At 40.6% G+C, this 18,646-nt stretch overlaps 1 protein-coding gene across 1 annotated transcript in view; it reads left to right on the top strand.

The window, feature by feature from the left end:
- C8A (complement C8 alpha chain) overlaps positions 1–18,646 on the top strand; it is a 62,991-nt gene that overhangs the window by 20,193 nt on the left and 24,152 nt on the right. Inside the window, exons 4-7 of the mRNA XM_007978590.3 lie at positions 872–1,019; positions 6,231–6,420; positions 8,280–8,480; positions 10,516–10,756. Of these exons, the coding sequence (XP_007976781.3) occupies positions 872–1,019; positions 6,231–6,420; positions 8,280–8,480; positions 10,516–10,756 (780 nt within the window). The remainder of the gene's footprint in view (positions 1–871; positions 1,020–6,230; positions 6,421–8,279; positions 8,481–10,515; positions 10,757–18,646) is intronic.

Genomic DNA, 18,646 nt, shown 5'->3' with positions numbered 1-18,646 from the left:
TCTCGAGGTTGCCATTCTGTAGGTTTGGGATGGGTCCCAGGAATCCGCATTTTAAGCCAAGCCAGTAGCCCAAGTAATTTTGATTCAACTTTGTAGGAACATCTGTTGATTCATTTAGAAAAAGATATAATTCATTCATTCATCCACTCATTGAACAAATATTATTGGCCACATATTATGTGCCAGGGAGTAAGCTACCTGCTGTTAATATAGACATGAGAAAAATAATGCACCTTACCTTGATGTACTCCTAGTCTGGAGACGTAGAAGGTGTTAATTACGATACTGTTTGATAGCCATGGGCACATACATGTGCATGGTCTAGTGGGACTTTCTAGCAGGAAGTCCCCAAATCTGCTTTGGGCAGTCTGGGTGGGCTTCAAAATGGTAGTTGAGTAGAGACTTGTGAAACAAAAGGGAACTTTCTAGGAGAAAGAACGTACAAAAGCATGGGGATCAGAGTCTCCCAATCAGCCCAGAATGTTTGCAGCATCAGGGCTTTGGGAAGAGAGGTAGGTGATGGGCAGGTAGGTGATGGGCAGCTAGGGTCCAGACTGTGGCATTTGGAAGAAGAGGAATGGAGAGCCACTGGAGGATACTGAGCAAGGGATTACATGGACTGGCGTTTTAGAAAGATTACTAGGGCTGCAATGTAGAGAATTAGAGAGAGACAGAAACTCAGGCAATGTCCAAGCTGGGGGACTGCAGGCGGGAGCTCATGAGGCTGGAAGGAAGGTAGAGGCAGTGAGAACAGGAAGAGGATGGGACAGATGGGAGGTTTATTTCTGAGGCAGAAAGGACTTACTGATTGTGGGTGTGGGTCTGGAGGGATAGGGGAACCCCAGGAGCAACCACAGTTTCTCCTCTCCAGGTCGCTGCCTGAAACGCCACCTCGTGTGCAATGGAGACCAGGACTGCCTTGATGGCTCTGATGAGGACGACTGTGAAGATGTCAGGGCCATTGACGAAGATTGCAGCCAGTACGAACCAATTCCAGGATCACAGAAGGCAGCCTTGGGGTGAGGGCCTGCCTACTAGCTATTTAGGAGCAGGGAATGATTTGTCTTTAATTGTGAGCATTAGTTTTGAGGACAGAAGGGGACCATTTTGGAGGGTTCCTCTGGAGTGCATGCTGTGAGCTACTCTCATTGTCCCCAGAGATGACTTGCCCAGTCCTGCCTATGTGAGACTGCCCATGCTATCTCCCCATGTATCTGCCTGACAGTCCTCCTCTCTTTTAGTACACCTACCCTACTGCTTATCTCCCTTCACCCCAATGCTGTTTCTAAGGCCCATTTAAGAAGCCACGGCTTCCATGAAACCTTCCTGATGTTTCAGAAAGATAGCTCTTCTCTGGTCTCAGCCCTTTCCTTTCCAATAGCCCTGTTCACAATCTGCTTTGCACTGTAGAGGCTTGCAATAACCAAGACTAATGGTGTGACACAGTATAAAGACAATGGACTCAGGCTGAGACAGAGAGGGGCTTTAACCCCCACTTTCCCGTTGCTTACTTAAACCTCTCAGGGCATAGTGTCTTTATCTGTCGAGATGAAATCAGCCTCGATTCTGACTTCTCTTCATTCACCTTATGTTCAGGTTCAGTTCCTTGAATGCATCACACTCTTTCCTTCTGAGCCTTAAGCAACTGGGTTCCTTCTTCCTGGAATATTCTTTCCCAAATTCCTACCTGGGTAACTCCTTATCTAATGTTCTGCACTGAATTGTGTCTCCCCTTACCCTCACATTTATATATTGAAGCTCTAACTCCTAATGTCACTGAATTAGGAAATAGGGATTTTAGAGAGGTAATTAAGATTAAATGAGGTCATAGAGTAGGACCCTAATTCAAGAGGACTGGTGGCTTTATAAGAAGAGAAAGATATACCAGCGATCTCTCTCTTTCCACACATGCATAGCGAATGAGACATGTAAGGACCTTTTTGCTGTCTTTGAGACAGGAAGAGAACCTCCAGCAGAAAGCAACCCTGACAGCACCTTGATCTTGGACTCTTAGCCTCCAGAACCATGAGAAAATAAATTTCTGTTGTGTAGGGCACCTAGTCCATGGTATTTTGTTGTGGCAGCCCCTGCAGACTAGTACACTGAGGTACCATCTCCCCTAGGTAGTCTTTGTAACAGCCCCCTCCCCTGCTTTTGACTTAGCCTGGGTTGACTTAGTCCCCTCCCATTGCTCCCAGAGCCTCCTGCAAGTCTTATTCTCACAGCTCTTACCCAACAGGGCTGGGGACATCTGTTGGGGTGTCTATCTGCCCAGGCTAGGGGCTCCGTGTCATCTCTGCTTCTCCAGTACCAGAACAGGGCTTAGCTCAGAGTGACATTCTAGTACTGCCACTCTGTTTTTGCCTAGGATCTTGTCTCCTAACTTGAAAATAAACTCTTTGAGGGCAGAGGTTGCTTCTGACTCAGCTTTTTCATCTCAGCCCCCATGTCAGAGCTTGTACTATAGCCTCTCACTGAATATTGGTTGAATTGAAACAAATCAATATGATCAGCTGGATCTTTACAGATAAGGAAATGAGGAGATGTAGTAACTGTCACAGAGTGACTCAGCCCTGTTGCAGCGCACTCAAGGACAAGTGGGGGTTCCATGGAATGCAGCCCTCATTCATTATGGTTAATTGCTCTAGATCACAGCCCACCTACTTGATGGAATTGACCTCTGTAAGTGCATGTAGATATACACACATAAAAAGATGAGAAAATTCTGTGTTCTTTCATACCAGCAGTATTAGTTTGCTGGGATTGCCATAACAAAACACCACATCTTGAGTGGCTTAAGCAGCAGAAATTTACTTTCTCACAATTCTGGAGACGAGAAGTCTGAAGTCAGGGTGTCAGCAGAGTGGTTTCTTCTGAGGCCCCTCTCCTTGGCTTGCCAATGGCTGCCCTCTTCCTGTGCCTGCACATGTTCTTCCCTCTGTACATATCTGTGTCCTAATTTCCCCTTCCTATAAGAGCACCACTCACATTGGATAACAGCCCACTATAATGACCTCATTGTAACTTAATTACCCCTTTAAGGACTCTGCCTCCAAATATACTCACACTCTGAGGCTTTGGGAGTTAGAACTTCAACACATGAATGTTGGGGAGATGTAATCCAACCCGTAACATCAATAAAAGGGGATTCTTGTTGATTTCAAAAGTGACTGTAGAATAAACAATAGAAGTGTGAAATATTGACATGTTGAAATGAAAAATAATCCCTTCCTTATTGGCAGACCATGGATCTTCTCCCACATGATTTAACTAGAAACATTTCAAATACACTTTCTGAACAGTGTGGGTGAACCACACTGAATACTGAAACTAGTAAAATGGTCCTGCTCCACTCCAACCACTGATGTTTGATGGTTCTTCTATTTATCTCAGATCTCAGAGGCCCTTCATGCTCTTATTTTTTTCTAATTCATTTCCCAGATTAAAATGTTTACTTATTGTTAGAGAAGTAATACATGTTTGAAATAAAAACAGAGTTTTCTTCCATCCTCTCTTGCCTGCACTCCATCCAACAGCCCTCTCTCTGCTCCCTCCCTAGAGCTGACCCATGTTAACAGCTTGGTGAAGATACTTCCAGATTACGTAAAAAATGCATTGACAATATGCATTACATAGAAAATATACCTATGTGTACTGGGCATTCTAGACACAGGTATATTTTACATAAGTAAAATACATATTGTCTGTAACTTGTATGTTTTTACTTAATAGTATGGTTTTAAGATTTCCCACAAAATTTCTATCTCTTTTTAATAAGCATCATATTCTTCTATAACATAGTCAGCAAACTATGGCCTGAAGGCCAAATTCAGCCTACTGTTCTTACAAATAAAGTTTTATTGGAACACAGATTTCACCCTGCCATGACAGAGTTGAGTAGTTGCAACAGTCCTGTGACTTGCAAAGCTTAAAACATTTACTATCTGGTCCTTTATTAAAAAAAGAATTTCCAACTCCTCATCTATAGTACAATTATATAATAATTTATTTGACTACTTCCTATTGAAAGATAATTAGATTCTTTCCCATATTTTTCTAGTACAAACAATGTGCTGTGGACATTCTTGTATACGTAGTTTTGTACACATGTGTGATTATTTCTGCATAGTAGATTTCCAAAAGGTAGAACTTCTTTGACTACACCTTTCCCTTTTAACTGGGGCTTTCACAACCAGCTTTTCCAAATATATATAGGCTTCATGCTTAGAGGTTATTGTATACTCTTAGGGAATACTGTTTCTTTGAGATTTTTTTGGTCTGTTAAGAGGCTATATTTATAAGCTACAGGCAGAAACATGTTCAATGGTCAGGAAGATAGAAACTTCAGGGGAAGTAGAGGGAAAGGAACCCAGATTTTTCTATCAACAAAATCTAGGGAAAAAAATCCAGCTATGACTAGAGGCAAGTTATTTAATTTTTCTGATCTTCAATTTCTGCATTTGCAAAGTTGTCATGAGGTTGAAAGCTAATATATGCTAAATGTCTACTAGAGTATGTATTCAATTTATTGTAGCTATTGTTACATCACTTACACTAATATGAAGAAAGAGAAGGAGAAAAAAGAGAAAAAGGAAGTTAACATACATTGAATTTCTACAATCTGCCAGGTGCTCTATAATTATCCACTTATTCCTTTGAGGTGGATTTTATTCGCAATTTATCCCCTGCTCCTTTCATGCCTTGTGCCTTTTCACAGAAGCCGTAAACAATCATGATGATCGCTATGCTACAGGTAGTCACTGCATGCCTTGGGAACACAGAGGAGGAAGCAGCAGTCTGTCCAGAGCATTCAAAGAAGGCTGTTGACAGAAGGCAACATTTGAGTTAGCTCCTTAAGGTTAAATAGGAATTTGAGAGACAAAAAACAAGCAATAACTATATTGTCTGTAACATAAGAGGCTTCGATTGTCAGGTCTTAGAACTCTTAGCCAAATCTACTGTTTTTGTTCTGTTAACTTTCCCTTTTTAGAAAATTAAAGTTGTATTTCATCTGCTTGACATTATTTTACCTGAATATGGTAAAACCATCCATATCCTAAAACATGGAACCTGGGCTGATGATTTTTAAATACTCTAGAAAGGGAAGTATGGAGAAATATTTCTGGAAGAGTATTGGGCTAGGGAAAAGTAAGTATAATTTGTTGAATGCCTAATATGTACTTTACTGCTGTTTTAGTTTCATACTTTCAGCTTCACAAAAACCATGAGAGGTAGATATTATTATGTCTATTCTTTAAATGAGGAAAATGAAATGCAGAGAGCTTCTAGACTGTGTTCAAAGTCACACAGCTAGTAAGTGGCAAAGCTGGAAATTAAACAGGGGTCTCCCTGACGTTTAAACTGTGCACCTTCCAATATCCCATGCTGCATCAAAGATAATGGCCTTTCTGAGGATTAGATTCTCGACCTTAGCACTATGAATTGCATCCCGTATTTCAAAGTTATTTTTTTTTATCAGCAGAGCTCTTATACTAACAATTATACTTAATACTAACAATTACCACAACAGCAACCTTTATTCAGTCCTTGATGTATATGCTAAGCATAATTACGATTTCTCTACAGGTTTCAACTCATTTAACTCTATGAGGGCAGTAGTATTTAAGAACTGCTTTTTACAAATGACTAAACTGAGGCACAGAGAGGCTAAATGATATGCCTGAGGTCACACAGCTAGATGTGGCAGAGATGGGAAATGAGCCCAGACTGTTTGGCTGCTGCCTTGGATTCATGATAATTGCACATATTCTTCTCTAACTTATTCAGCAAATATTTAGGGTTGCTTATGTGGCAATATGATTCTAGATGCTAAATAGGACTGTCTAGATGATCTAGATAAAGGAAAACTGAAGACTCAGGCCAGCCCATTTAGTCTCCAAGTGTTACCTAAAGTGGCCCCATAAGCTACTTGGAGGAACCCCAGGACTCCACAGAACATAGATTGAGAAACTATTACTTGAACCAGCTACAACATCTTTCAGAAGATGACATTATGTGCCACCTTGCCTTTCTAATTCTCTCTCCTAAAAGCTGCTTTTGCTTTTTAATTTCCAACTTTTATTTTAAGTTCAGGGGTACATATGCGGGATGTGCAGGTTTGTTACATAGGAAAACGTGTGCCATGGTGGTTTAATACACAGATCATCCCATCACCCAGGTATAAAACCCAGCATCCACTAGCTATTTAGAAGTTGCTTTGTTCAATGTAGGTACAATATCCTGACCCAGGAAGATGCTCAGAGTGTGTACGATGCCACTTACTATGGGGGCCAGTGTGAGACGGTATACAATGGGGAATGGAGGGAGCTTCGATATGACCCCACGTGTGAACGTCTTTACTATGGAGATGATGAGAAATACTTTCGGAAACCCTACAACTTCCTGAAGTACCACTTTGAAGTAAGTCTGAACACGGAGGCTTTCAGGCCACTGTGGTGTAGGTGGCAGAGAAGCAGAGGCTTATTGGTGGAGATGGCTTGCTCTGGAAGCTTTTGTTTTCTATAGTTTGCTGGTGGCTGGAGTCTCCTTCATACCCATCCCCACACATACTTAGTGTTGAAGGGTGCTGAGAGGCAGATCATAAATGTGGCTACCCACCTGTTAAATCTTGGCTCCATTCCAAAATCAGCAAAATAGATCTGAGGCCCTATTCTCTGGGCTGCCAATCAGAAGACCTATTTCCAAGTTGTGGTTCTGTTAGACTATATACAAGACTGTTAGCAGCTAACCCACTGCCCTCCTTGGGCCCAGTTTTCTAATCTGTAGAGTGTGGGGCAGGACAAGCCGTAGATGAGCAGGATTCTGAGACCTACACTTTCGTTTCACCAAAGGCATCTCACGCTGATCACTTTCATGTCTTGGCTCTTTGTATGTGATTTTGTGTGAAGCAAAGGTTCTTTTGTATAAAAACGCTTGCAAATTGCTGACAATCACTAAGACCCTCTCCATCTCTACGATTGGGTGGTCTCTTGGTCACTTGGAGCTCATGATCAGTCAAGAGCCTACTCGTGGCCATTCATTTTCTTACCCCTCATCCTTTGGGTGAAACATCCACACGGCAAACATCACTGAATGCTTAACATGTGTCAGATCTTCTACTTTCACACAAATTGTCCCATTTAACCCTCACAACACAATGGGATAGATATTATCATTGCCTCATTTTAGATATTAAGAAAAAGAAACACAAAGGGAGAAAGTGTCAGGGTCAAACTCCACTGCAGTTGGTGGCAGAGACAAGACCCAAACCCAGATCTGTCTGAACTAAGTCCAGGCTGCACAACAGTTAGAGGAGGAGATAGATTATTCACTTCTAGAGGGAGATAGTAGGATCCTAGGATTCTGAACAAAATACTGACAGAAAATAAGGCCAAGCTTATAGGGTCTGTTTTTAAGAAGTTTGCTCCCCCAACCCCACTCCAACCTCAACTCTCTATCAGACCAATGGTAAACCAATGTGGAAGACATAAACAATGCCATGTTCCTAATCTCGAGGAAGGTCTTGGGCCTATGTATCAGCAAGATGAACTAAGTGCTTTGGGAACAAAGAATTCTCAAATCTCAGCAGCTGAAGCAACAACGCCTTGCTTATGCTACTTGTCCACCCTAAGGTAGAAAGGAAACTGACCATCACAGACACTCAGGGACTCAAGGTAATGGAGGCTTCATTTCAACACATGCTCTCATGATTGCAGAGCAAACTACTCACAGGCTCCTAAGGCTTACTTCATTGACTCAAACAAGGCCAAGCCCAGGCCTCAGTTCAAGTCAGCAGAGAAATGAAATCCTGTATACCACTGCCTAAGACAATCATAATCTGCAGGTTTCCTTTGCTTCTTTCCTCCTAGGCTACTGCCCATATGTGGCTTTCTGTATCTCACTATTGCAAAGACAAGCAGCCAGCCTTCTCTCCTGGAAGGATAAGCCAGCCAGAAAGAAATCCATGCTCAGAGCAATATAGCATTTGATCAGAATCATCTGTGTGTGTGTGTGTGTGCATGTGTGTGTGTGCGTGTGTGTGTGTGTGCAAGCACATGTGGTGTATAAATGTTTTATCCGTACCACTAAACACTAACAATGCTATGATTTCTATATTTTAATAAGTATCAGTCTAATGACTGGATTGCCTTATAAAAGAATTGCCTACCATAATCTAAAATTTTAGATATTTTACCAAGCAAAGATTTAAGTATTAAATATGAATTGAGAAATGGCTCTATGTGCACAAAGCTAACATCTCTTCTTTTTTTTTTTTTCAGGCCCTGGCAGATACTGGAATCTCCTCAGAGTTGTATGACAATGCAAATGACCTTCTTTCTAAAGTTAGAAAAGACAAGTCTGACTCATTTGGAGTGACCATCGGCGTAGGCCCGGCCGACAGCTCTTTCATGGTGGGTGTAGGTGTATCCAAGTCAGAAGATGCTTCATTCTTGAAAGAATTAAACAAGTATAATGAGAAGGTATTCAAACATAATGTCTCTGTCTCACAGTATTCCATAATATACACTGAACACGTATTACCTTAATTGCATTAAAAAGTACAGTAGTAATTGAACCTTAATTTGCTTGTGTAATTGGAAATGTCTGATCAGTGGTAATCAGGTTTGTTTTTCTTATTACGCTTTTGCACACAGAATCATCACAAAGGGAATAAAATCGAATGATAAGACTAGGATTCTTATCACTTTGCCCCCCCTCCCCTTCCTTTTTCGTGGTTACCTGGAGCATATAGGGAAATGTGTAGAATGGTAATGTTTTAAGAGAAACAGCCGGACCCTCTAAATTTCGCTTGGAAGAATTGTAAAGCAAGCCTTGCTTTTCCAAAAAGATAGAAGGGCTGGTATGCCAGAAAAAAAAATTTCATTTTTCCAGCAAACTTTCACCATTAAGTGCCTATCATCCTGAGGGGTCAAGAAACACTTCCTTGAGGAAAGAACATTCATCTAAGCTTAGATCTAAAGATTAGTACAAATTGTCCAGACAAAGGGAGACAGAAGTTGGCAGAAAGATGCTGTAGACATGGAAATCAGCACGTGCGAGGGACTGGAGATGAGGAAGCCACACAAAAACTTGGGATTGAAAGTACTTCAGCCAGCTGAAACACAGGGTGGGAAAGGAAAACAGGGAGTGGTGAGGTTGGAGAGGTAATCAGGTGGCCAGGGGAATATTTATTGAATTAATTAGAAGCTTACTAAAAATTCTCAATAGCATTAATACCAAGACTATGGATCCAGTTGGGGTTCAAAAATTATCTTGAATGATGAAAATATAGTTATAAAAATTAACTTACTCAACACACATAAATTGAGTCCTAGAGCTTTGCCAAAGAATTAGCTATTGAACTGAAGGTAAAGTCCTATATTGTTCTAAGGGTTATCTGTAGCGTGTTAATATGGACTTTTCTAAAAGCATGTGGACTCCTCAAACTTCCATCATCACTTTGAATCAAGGTTTCTATTGCCTGAAAGTAAAGCCCATAGGTGGCCATCTTCCTGTAAAACTAATCCAAAATTCTTCCAGTGCTATCTCTTTTTTTTATATATAAGGACCCTGCTTTTCTTTATTACTTAGTTCAAGATTACTATTGGAATATGAACTCCGGGGGGGCAGGAGCCTATCTCAATCAAGACTATGTCCTCTGCACCTAGTGTAATGCATGCTGCTATAGGCATTGTAGATCTTTGCTCAATAACTCCAATTGAATGACATTTCAGCATGTCATTAAAGATATCTTAAACACAATTTTTAATGGATACTTAATATTAGCATAGGAAGTTTCCCAATGCAATGCTTTGATTAGCACTGGGAGAAGTGTGGGGGTGGGAATGGATTGGGCAAAGAACAGAAGGGTGAAGCACAATGAAGAAACCATCGTAGTACCTCACCCAGGTGAGAGGTGATGAGAATTTGACCTAGGCAGGGGCAGTGGGAACAGAGATGGAGGTGTGGGGCAAGTCTGGCATACATTGGTACCTAATATGTGCTTGTGAAATATGGTAGTACTCCGTTACATGTATTTGTGTTCATATGTGTGTTTATATATATGTATTTCTTACAGCTACTAAAAGCTGACTTTTTGCATTATTTTGATTGATTGATTTATTTTGTTTTATTTTATTTTGTTTTATTTTATTTTATTTTATTTTTTTGAGATGGAGTTTTGCTCTGTCACCAGGCTGGAGCGATCTCGGCTCACCGCAACCTCTGACTCCCTGATTCAAGCGATTCTCCTGCCTCAGCCTCCCAAGTAGCTGGGATTACAGGCATGCACCACCACACCCAGCTAATTTTTGTGTTTTTAGTGGAGACGGGGTTTCACCATGTTGGCCAGGATGGTCTCAATCTCCTGACCTCGTGATCCGCCAGCTTCAGCCTCCCGAAGTGCTGGGATTACAGGCATGAGCCATCACGCCCAGCAACCTTTTGCATTATTTCTAATGGTAACATATATGCTCTCTTTTTTCCTTTGCTTTATTCAATGGCGGTTGTTGGCAGAAATTCATTTTTATGAGAATCTTCACAAAGGTGCAGACTGCCCATTTTAAGATGAGGAGGGACAACATTATGCTGGATGAGGGAATGCTGCAGTCATTAATGGAGCTTCCAGATCAGTACAATTATGGCATGTATGCCAAGTTCATCAATGACTATGGCACCCATTACATCACATCTGGATCCATGGGTGGCACTTATGAATATATCCTGGTGATTGACAAAGCAAAAATGGAATCTCTTGGTAAGTAAAGCAGCTCTATGTACATGGTAGTCAGCACAGACACCAAGTCATGGCTTAAAGTTTTCTAAGCACTGACTATGAGCCATGGGTGATCTCATTTAGTTTTTAGGACAACTCTGTAAGATAGAATAAGTATTACTTTCCCAGGGAACTGAGATCCAGAAGAGTGAGACTTGCTAATAAGCACCACAAACAGGATTTGAGCTCAGACTTGTCTAGCCCCCTAAAACTATATGCTTCCTATTGTATCATAGTTACTTTTATTTAAAAAAATTGGGGGTATTTTTGTTAATTAAAATGTGAAAACTTGTTTTAAATGTAGTATTATTGGTTAATGAACTACCACACAGTCAGTCAGTGAAGCTAGAAACTTAGATTCATCTCAGACTCCTCCTTCTCCTTCACTCCGGTAGATCTCTAAGGCGCTTCAGTTCTCTCTGATTCTTCCGCTGTCCTCCATCTCCACTCCTGCTGAGGTAAGCTGGGGTCTCATCTTTCACTTGTTACTGCATCAGCTCCCAAATGGTCTCTGGCGGCGGGCTCACCCCTTCCAACCTATTCTTGATAATTGCCACCAGATGAATCTTTCTACTTCACAGATCTGATTATATCAGTTCCTTGCTTAACATCTTGAATGGCTAAGAATAAAGACTATTAGTATCGACCACATTAATGATATTACTCCAACCTAGGAGAACAGTGGTTCTCAAAGTGTGGGCCCCAACTGTCAGAATAGCATCACCTGGGAACTTGTTAGAAATGTAAATTCTCAGGTCGCCATCCCAAATCTAACTAAATCAAAAACTGGGAATGGGCCCAGCTGTCTGTGTTTTAACAAGTTCGCCAGGTGATTCTGATGCTACTACAGTTTGAGAACCACTGACCTCTTCAATGAGTGACAGGAAGGATGAGAGATCTATCCATATTGCCAAGCCAAGTTCAAATTCCCAGCTTTAAGAAGTTTACTAGACTGCACCAGCCCAGGCTGGCTACTCCTTTTCTTCAACACATACATAAAATTCCACACTGGGTAGTCTTTAAAAAATGATTTTCCAGTAATGGGATGGCTGGGTCAAATGGTATTTCTGGTTCTAGATCCTTGAGGAATTGCCACACTATTTTCCACAATGGTTGAACTAATTTACACTCCCACCAACAGTGTAAAAGCATTCTTATTTCTCCACATCCTCTCCAGCATTGGTTGTTTCTTGAGTTTTTAATGATTACCATCCTAACTGGCATGAGATGGTATCTCATTGTGGTTTTGATTTGCATTTCTCTAATGACCAGTGATGATGAGCTTTTTTTCATATGATTGTTGGCCACATAAATGTCTTCTTTTGAGAAGTGTCTGCTCATTTCCTTTGCTCACTTTCTGATGGGATTGTCTTTTTCTTGTAAATTTGTTTAAGTTCCTTGCAGATTCTGGATATTAGCCCTTTGTCAGATGGATAGATTGCAAAATTTTTCTCCCATCCAAAGGATTGTAAATCGTTGTACTATAAAGACAGATGCACAAGTATGTTTACTGCAACATTATTCACAATAACAAAGACTTGTAACCAAACCAAATGCCCATCAGTAATAGACTGGATAAAGAAAATGTGGCACATATACCCCATGGAATACTATGCCGCCATAAAAAAGGATCAGTTCGTGTCCTTTGCAGGGACATGGATGAAACTGGAAACCATCATTCTCAGCAAACTAACACAAGAACAGAAAACCAAACACCACATGTTCTCACTCATAAGTGGGAGTTGAACAATGAGAACACATGAATACAGGGAGGGGAACATCACACACCAGGGCCTGTCGGGGGTGGGAGGCTAGGGGAGGAATAGCATTAGGAGAAATACCTAATGTAGATGACAGGTTGATAGGTGCAGCAAACCACCATGGCACGTGTATGCCTGTGTAACAAACCTGCGCATTCTGCACATGTATTCCAGAACTTAAAGTATAAAAAAAAAATTTCCAAATGTTAGTATTATCTTCCTTATCCGGATAGCAAGATATTTGAAACCAAGCATCATGCCTGCCACTTTTCTATCTCTTTAACACTCAACATAGGGTTTAATACATAGTGTTCAAAACAAGACAGGAAGTTTGAGATGAAGCATTAATTTAGATTCCTGGCTAGAATCATTCATTAATTCATCCATCTACATGTTCATTTTAAAAAATAATGCAACTGCTCTGTTGAGTATCCATTCCGTGTTTGTGCTAGGGATATGATGATGAACACATCTAAATACGGTTCCTACCCTGTTGCATTACAGTATTTTTCAAACTACATGTTGCAAGCCAATTGTAGTTCTCAAAATCAATGTATATGGATCACAAGAAAAGTTGTGAACTACAACAAAGGACAGAATAGAAAATATCATAGTGGATTATAGGCACTAAAGATAAATTATTACTTCAAGAAATCTTTTCCAGTTAAATAAAAACATGCATATTTGTATTGTATCATGATGCAAAATAAGTAGCCTACAATGGATGTAAAATATGTAAAATGTAAAATAAGCATTTAAAAACTTCACTCAAGTGGGTCTTTTAAGAATCATTCAAAAACACGAGGAAGGAAAAAAGAGTTAACATTTGTTGAGCACCTACTAGGCTTCAGGAGCTATTTTACATATTCTCATTTAATTTTCTTGACCACTTAGAGATTGGTGTTATCCAAGTTTTAGCTACATAAATGCTGTGGCTCATCAGAGAGGCTAATTACTTAGTCCAGGCCTGCCAGAATCTAGGGTCAGAGCCCTGGGCCTCTGGTCTTCCACCATGTGGTTGTGGTATAGCCTTTGATTTGGGCTCCCGTCTTTGGGGCTGGATTGCTAACTAATTGCCTGGGGTATCTGGTGGCCCTTCCTCTTTAAAATCTGTGAGGCTGAAATGGGCTTCCAATGTGGTTAATATTCAAAAGGAGCCCACCGACAAATTGTCCCAGGGATAATTACCTCAGCTCTGTTTATAGAAAACCATATGTCGATAATAGCACAATTTGCTATTTGTGAAGAGCTGATTTTCTATAAATCTGGAAAGTTAGTGTTGCTTTTCTATAAATATGGAAATGTGCTAATCATCACCTCATCTGCTGGAGACCGCTAATAAATCAGAATGTCATTTACATATTAACCTACAAAGAACAAAAATATCTACCTTCTTTCCCTTTGACAAACAGAATCACACACACCCTTTCTCCATTTTGATGTTTGCTATATTGGGTTGGTGCAAAAGTAATTGAAGATTTTGCCATTAGAAACTACAACTTTTGCCTCAATCTAATAGCTTTCTCTCTGTCTTATTCTCTTTCCCTCCATCTCATTCCCTTTCTTTCTAGGTACTTTTCTCTCTCCCTTTTCTCTTTCCTCTTTGTCACTGTCTTTTTCTCTCTCTATGTATCTTTGATCTACATGCTGTTAATGTATATTCTATTAAGTGGTTGTTTCTAAGAGACATCCTGTGTGGTGAACATTCATGTCTGCAAAGGGCTGAGTTTGGCATGGAATGATTTAAGTGAACATCCTCACTGGTTTGCTCTGGGGGAATCTTTTGTCCTTGGGTTTGCTCAGATCCTCTCTGGGTTCATCCCAGAGGATGCACGAGGCTGTTTTCTTCTAATGTGCCCTTTAGATCAAATACTTCTCCCCCAAAGACAGCATGAAACCATGCATCAAAAATCAAGGGAAGTCTTGGATGTTAGGGAGGTGACGTTAGACTTCAATGAGATCCTAACATTTCCTCAAGGGCTGTGACTGACAGCTTTCTACCTTCTGCAGGTATCAGTACAGTTTGGGGCTTAAATTTCTGGATTTAGATTTTGTTTCCCTCCTTCATTCCTTCTTTGGAGCTCTCATTATTTGTCTTTGTATCAAGGTATACAGAAGAGAAATAGTGTATTCTGCATTCTGACTTCTCTGGTTACAGAGCTGCCAATATATGTTGGACAGGTCAAGTACTTCAATGCCATTGTTCTGTTCAGTTGGATGTTCCTGGCCTCCTTTGCACATGCTGTTCTCTCATCCCCCAATGCTCTCTTCCCTGTCTTGCCAACCTGACAAACTTCAGCTCATCCTTCTGAACCTCGTAGGGGCATCCCCACCTCTGTGAAACCTGCTCTGATATTGCTCCACCCCTTCTCCCATAGTTTCATTTGTTTATACATTCATTCACTCAGCCATGTCCATTGAGTTTGTATCATGTGTGAAAAGAACAAAATCAGTATGGTCCCTGTTCTTGCAAAGCTTACGATCCAGTGGAGGAAACAAAATAAACAGCCAAAGTCCAAATATCATCATTGGTCCTCTGTTACTTCCTGGCCCCATCAGCAACATATGTTGACTTTACTTCTAAAGCATATGCATCACCTGTTGTCCCTCTATTACTGTCTCACTTGTCCAAGCCACCGTTGTCTCTCACCTGGATACTGCAAGAGTATGGTGGTCTCTTATTCTCTTTCTTTGTTGTTGTTGTTGTTGCAGATGTTGTCGTCATTGTTGTTCCTGTAACTCTCTGGCACTCCAAGCTTACTTCAGTCTAGAGTCTTTGTATTAGCTGTCTTCTTTGCCGGAACCACCCTTTCCTCTGATGTTTGTATAGCAGTATTCTTATCATTTGGATCTCCTTAAGTGTCACCTTTTCAGAGAGACCTTTCCTGACCATGTAGTTAAGTTTCTCTTTGTTATATCACCCTATTTTAATTATCATCCAATCAGTAGCCCCCATGCTCATAGACTTATTTGTTTGTCAATCTCCTCTTTCTAGAATGTTCATTCCAATCATTTTTGTTTATTGCTGCATATTCATTTCCTAGACTATAGTAGGGACTTAATAACTTGTGAATTAATTGATCAACATGTAATTGCAAATTGTGATAAAAACCATGTAGAAAATGAACAGGTTGTAAAAATGGAGACTAACTTCAGGGGGTGAGGGAGGAAATTCACTTAGTTTGGGATGATCTGGGAAAGTCTCTTTGAAGAAGTGAAATCCAAACTGAGATGAGATCCAAAGGATAAGGAAATGTGAAAGACAAGGGTGGAGGCATCCCGGGTGAGTGGACAGCTTGTACAAAGGCCCTGCCTGAGGAAAGAGCATGGTGTGTTTGTGAAGGGAAAGAAGGCATGTGTGACCGAAGCCTTGGAATAGGAGAATAATAGCAGAAACTGAGGTTGGAAGAAGCCAAGAGGTGTCAGAGAGTCTTTCTGGCCATAGTAAGAAGTATGGACTATATTTGCAGTGGCAGAGAAACTACTGCAGGGTCATCAACATGGCAGTGCTTGGTCTAATCAATGGGTAGCAGATCATTCTACTGCCATGTAGAACACAGATTAGAGGAGCAGGAGTGGACTCAGGAAGAACAGTTAGGGGCATTGCTGATGTCCAGGCAAGGAACAAAGAATGGATGTGAAAGAATATGATAGATTTGGGATGTATCTTTAAAGTAGAATTTAAGGAATTTATAGATAGACTGGGTGTGGGTTGTGAGGTATCAATTACTCCTTTCTCTAAATTGAATTTTTATCATAGACACACGAGTGTGTGTGTGTGCACACATACACACATTAAGGTGAGAAGGACAGGATGTGCTTACCTGAAGGTGCCATCTTCGTGGTAAAGACAGCTCGCAGGCATTTGGAAATATGGTAGGGATTCTGGGGGCAAAGAAAGGACTCTAAATATACATACATATTTAAATGCATATTATAATAATTGCAATTATATATTTGTCTCTTCTACAGACTATGAACTTTGACGTACAAGTCCTAGGCCTGTTGTCCTTGGGGTATTTTTTGAATCTAGCACAAGCCTGAGACCACAGTAGTGCACCATGAATACTCATTGAGCTGCATTCCCCTTGCTTCTTCTACTCCTCCAACTCTTACCATCATGTGAATGACCTCCACATTTCCATCTAGAGTCCTCTTTCTTCTCCAGAATCCCTACCCATATTTTCATATGCCTGTGAGTATCTCCACTAGGAAGCTGGCACCTCCAGGCAATAACTTTCATTTCCTTCTCACCCCAAACCCTTCAAGCATTTCTTCCTGAATTATTTCTCTATAGAGACACCACCATCCTCCCAGTTTACTTGACATAGAGAGGTGGAAAAATAATTGACTATTTATTATGTGCTAAGCTTCATACCAAGTCTCCTCACCTAAGATTGACAATGATCCTGTGAGGGTGGCATGGTTTTCTCATTTTTACAGATGGAAGAAACAAGGCAAAAAAGTCATATCACTAATAAGTGAAAAGCATACAAAGTGAGTTAAAATCCAGGGTTCTTTCTTTTTCATCTCAGTTGCCTTTATTGGGACTCACAACCTGGGAAAAACTCTGTCTCTTCCCTCTCTCCCCCTACATATCTCATTAGTCACCTCCTCCGTATCCACAATCCATCCCTTTCTCTCCATTCCCGATACCACTGATGACCATGCTATGCCATTTTTTTTCTGCAGTTTCCCTCCAGCTAAGCAGACATGCAGAATGAGAAATGTGTCAGAGGTTAGATGGATATTTCATAAATGCCTTTGGAACAAAGTTGGTGGTGGTCTGCTCCAGACCCCTTCGGTGGCTCATGTAGATAGGACCTGACACATTTGTTTCAGCTTTTGTGCCCTGGGTCCCTCAAAATGCAACATGAAGTAGAATGCTTCCTACCAGTTAAAGAATCTCAGGGAGTCTGATCGGACACCTCTATCAGGGATGCTGTAATAGAAATCCTGCATAGAATAGAAAGTTAAACTGCTATGATTCTTGGCCTTATTGAAAGGACTTTGCAAGGACCTCACAGAAAATGACTTATGTTGATGATTTGCTCACAAAAACAACAGTAGCCATTCTGCCACCCTATCAAAGACAGCAGTCCCCATCAAAGATGGCAGGCAGTGTCGTAGTGGAAAAAATTATTTTCCCTGAGATATCTTTTTTTTTTTTAATCTAGGCTCTACCATTCAGAATCTGTTACATCACATTTCTGAGTCTCAGTTTTTCCATGACTAAGGTAGAGATTGTCATAACTACTTTAAAAGTCTATTGTGAGAATTAACCAAGATAGTCATGAAAAGCACTGTGATACCTTAAATACTGTCCAAGCAACACTTACTATTATGGATTATAATTTCAGGTGGAGTCAGTAAGTACTAAAGCCATTTTGATCAAGCTCTGTGAAATTAAGAAACATACCAGTGACATGGTAGCAAGGAGTCCACTCTTTGAAGTCAGATACATCTGGGTGGGGATCTTGGTTCTGTCATTTTGTAGCTGTATGATTTTGATTGAGGAACAACACTTAATTTCTCTGAGCCTCAGCTGCTTCAAGATCCAAATAAGAATGATAACAAGGGTTTGTTTGGTTGAGAATAATTCTATGTACATGTTGCATGATAAGTGTTTAATAGATATTTATTCCCTTTAATGAACGATATGAATATAGCACAGTGGTTGGAAACATGGACTCTGCCACTTACTATGTAGTCATGGGCAGATCATTTAATCATCTTAAGTTTCAATTTCCTTGCCTGCAAGCTGGAAATACTGTCATCTACCTCATAGAGTGGTTGGTTGTGAGGAATAAGTGAACTTATTTTGTACCCACATTCCAATAAGCACTCAATAAATTTCAACTGCTGAAGTAGGTTCTGAGTCAGATTGCCTGATTCAAGTCCTATCTCCGCCCTTTATTAGTCGTGTGACCCACAGACAAAGTAGTTAACCTCGCTGGGCCTCAGTTTCCTCTTCTAAATGAGTCAATGACAGTACATACTTCATAGGGTTGTTGTAAACTTGAGGTGAAACAATCTATGTGAGCATGTGGCCTACTGCCTGACACAGAGTAAGAGTTCAAAAATGTTACCTATTATTGCTGTACGATGTTGG

The sequence above is a fragment of the Chlorocebus sabaeus genome, chromosome 20 (assembly GCF_047675955.1).
Source record: "Chlorocebus sabaeus isolate Y175 chromosome 20, mChlSab1.0.hap1, whole genome shotgun sequence".
Taxonomy (NCBI): domain Eukaryota; kingdom Metazoa; phylum Chordata; class Mammalia; order Primates; family Cercopithecidae; genus Chlorocebus; species Chlorocebus sabaeus.
Note: the sequence above shows the minus strand (reverse complement) of the source record. Positions and strands in the feature narration are given on the sequence as shown.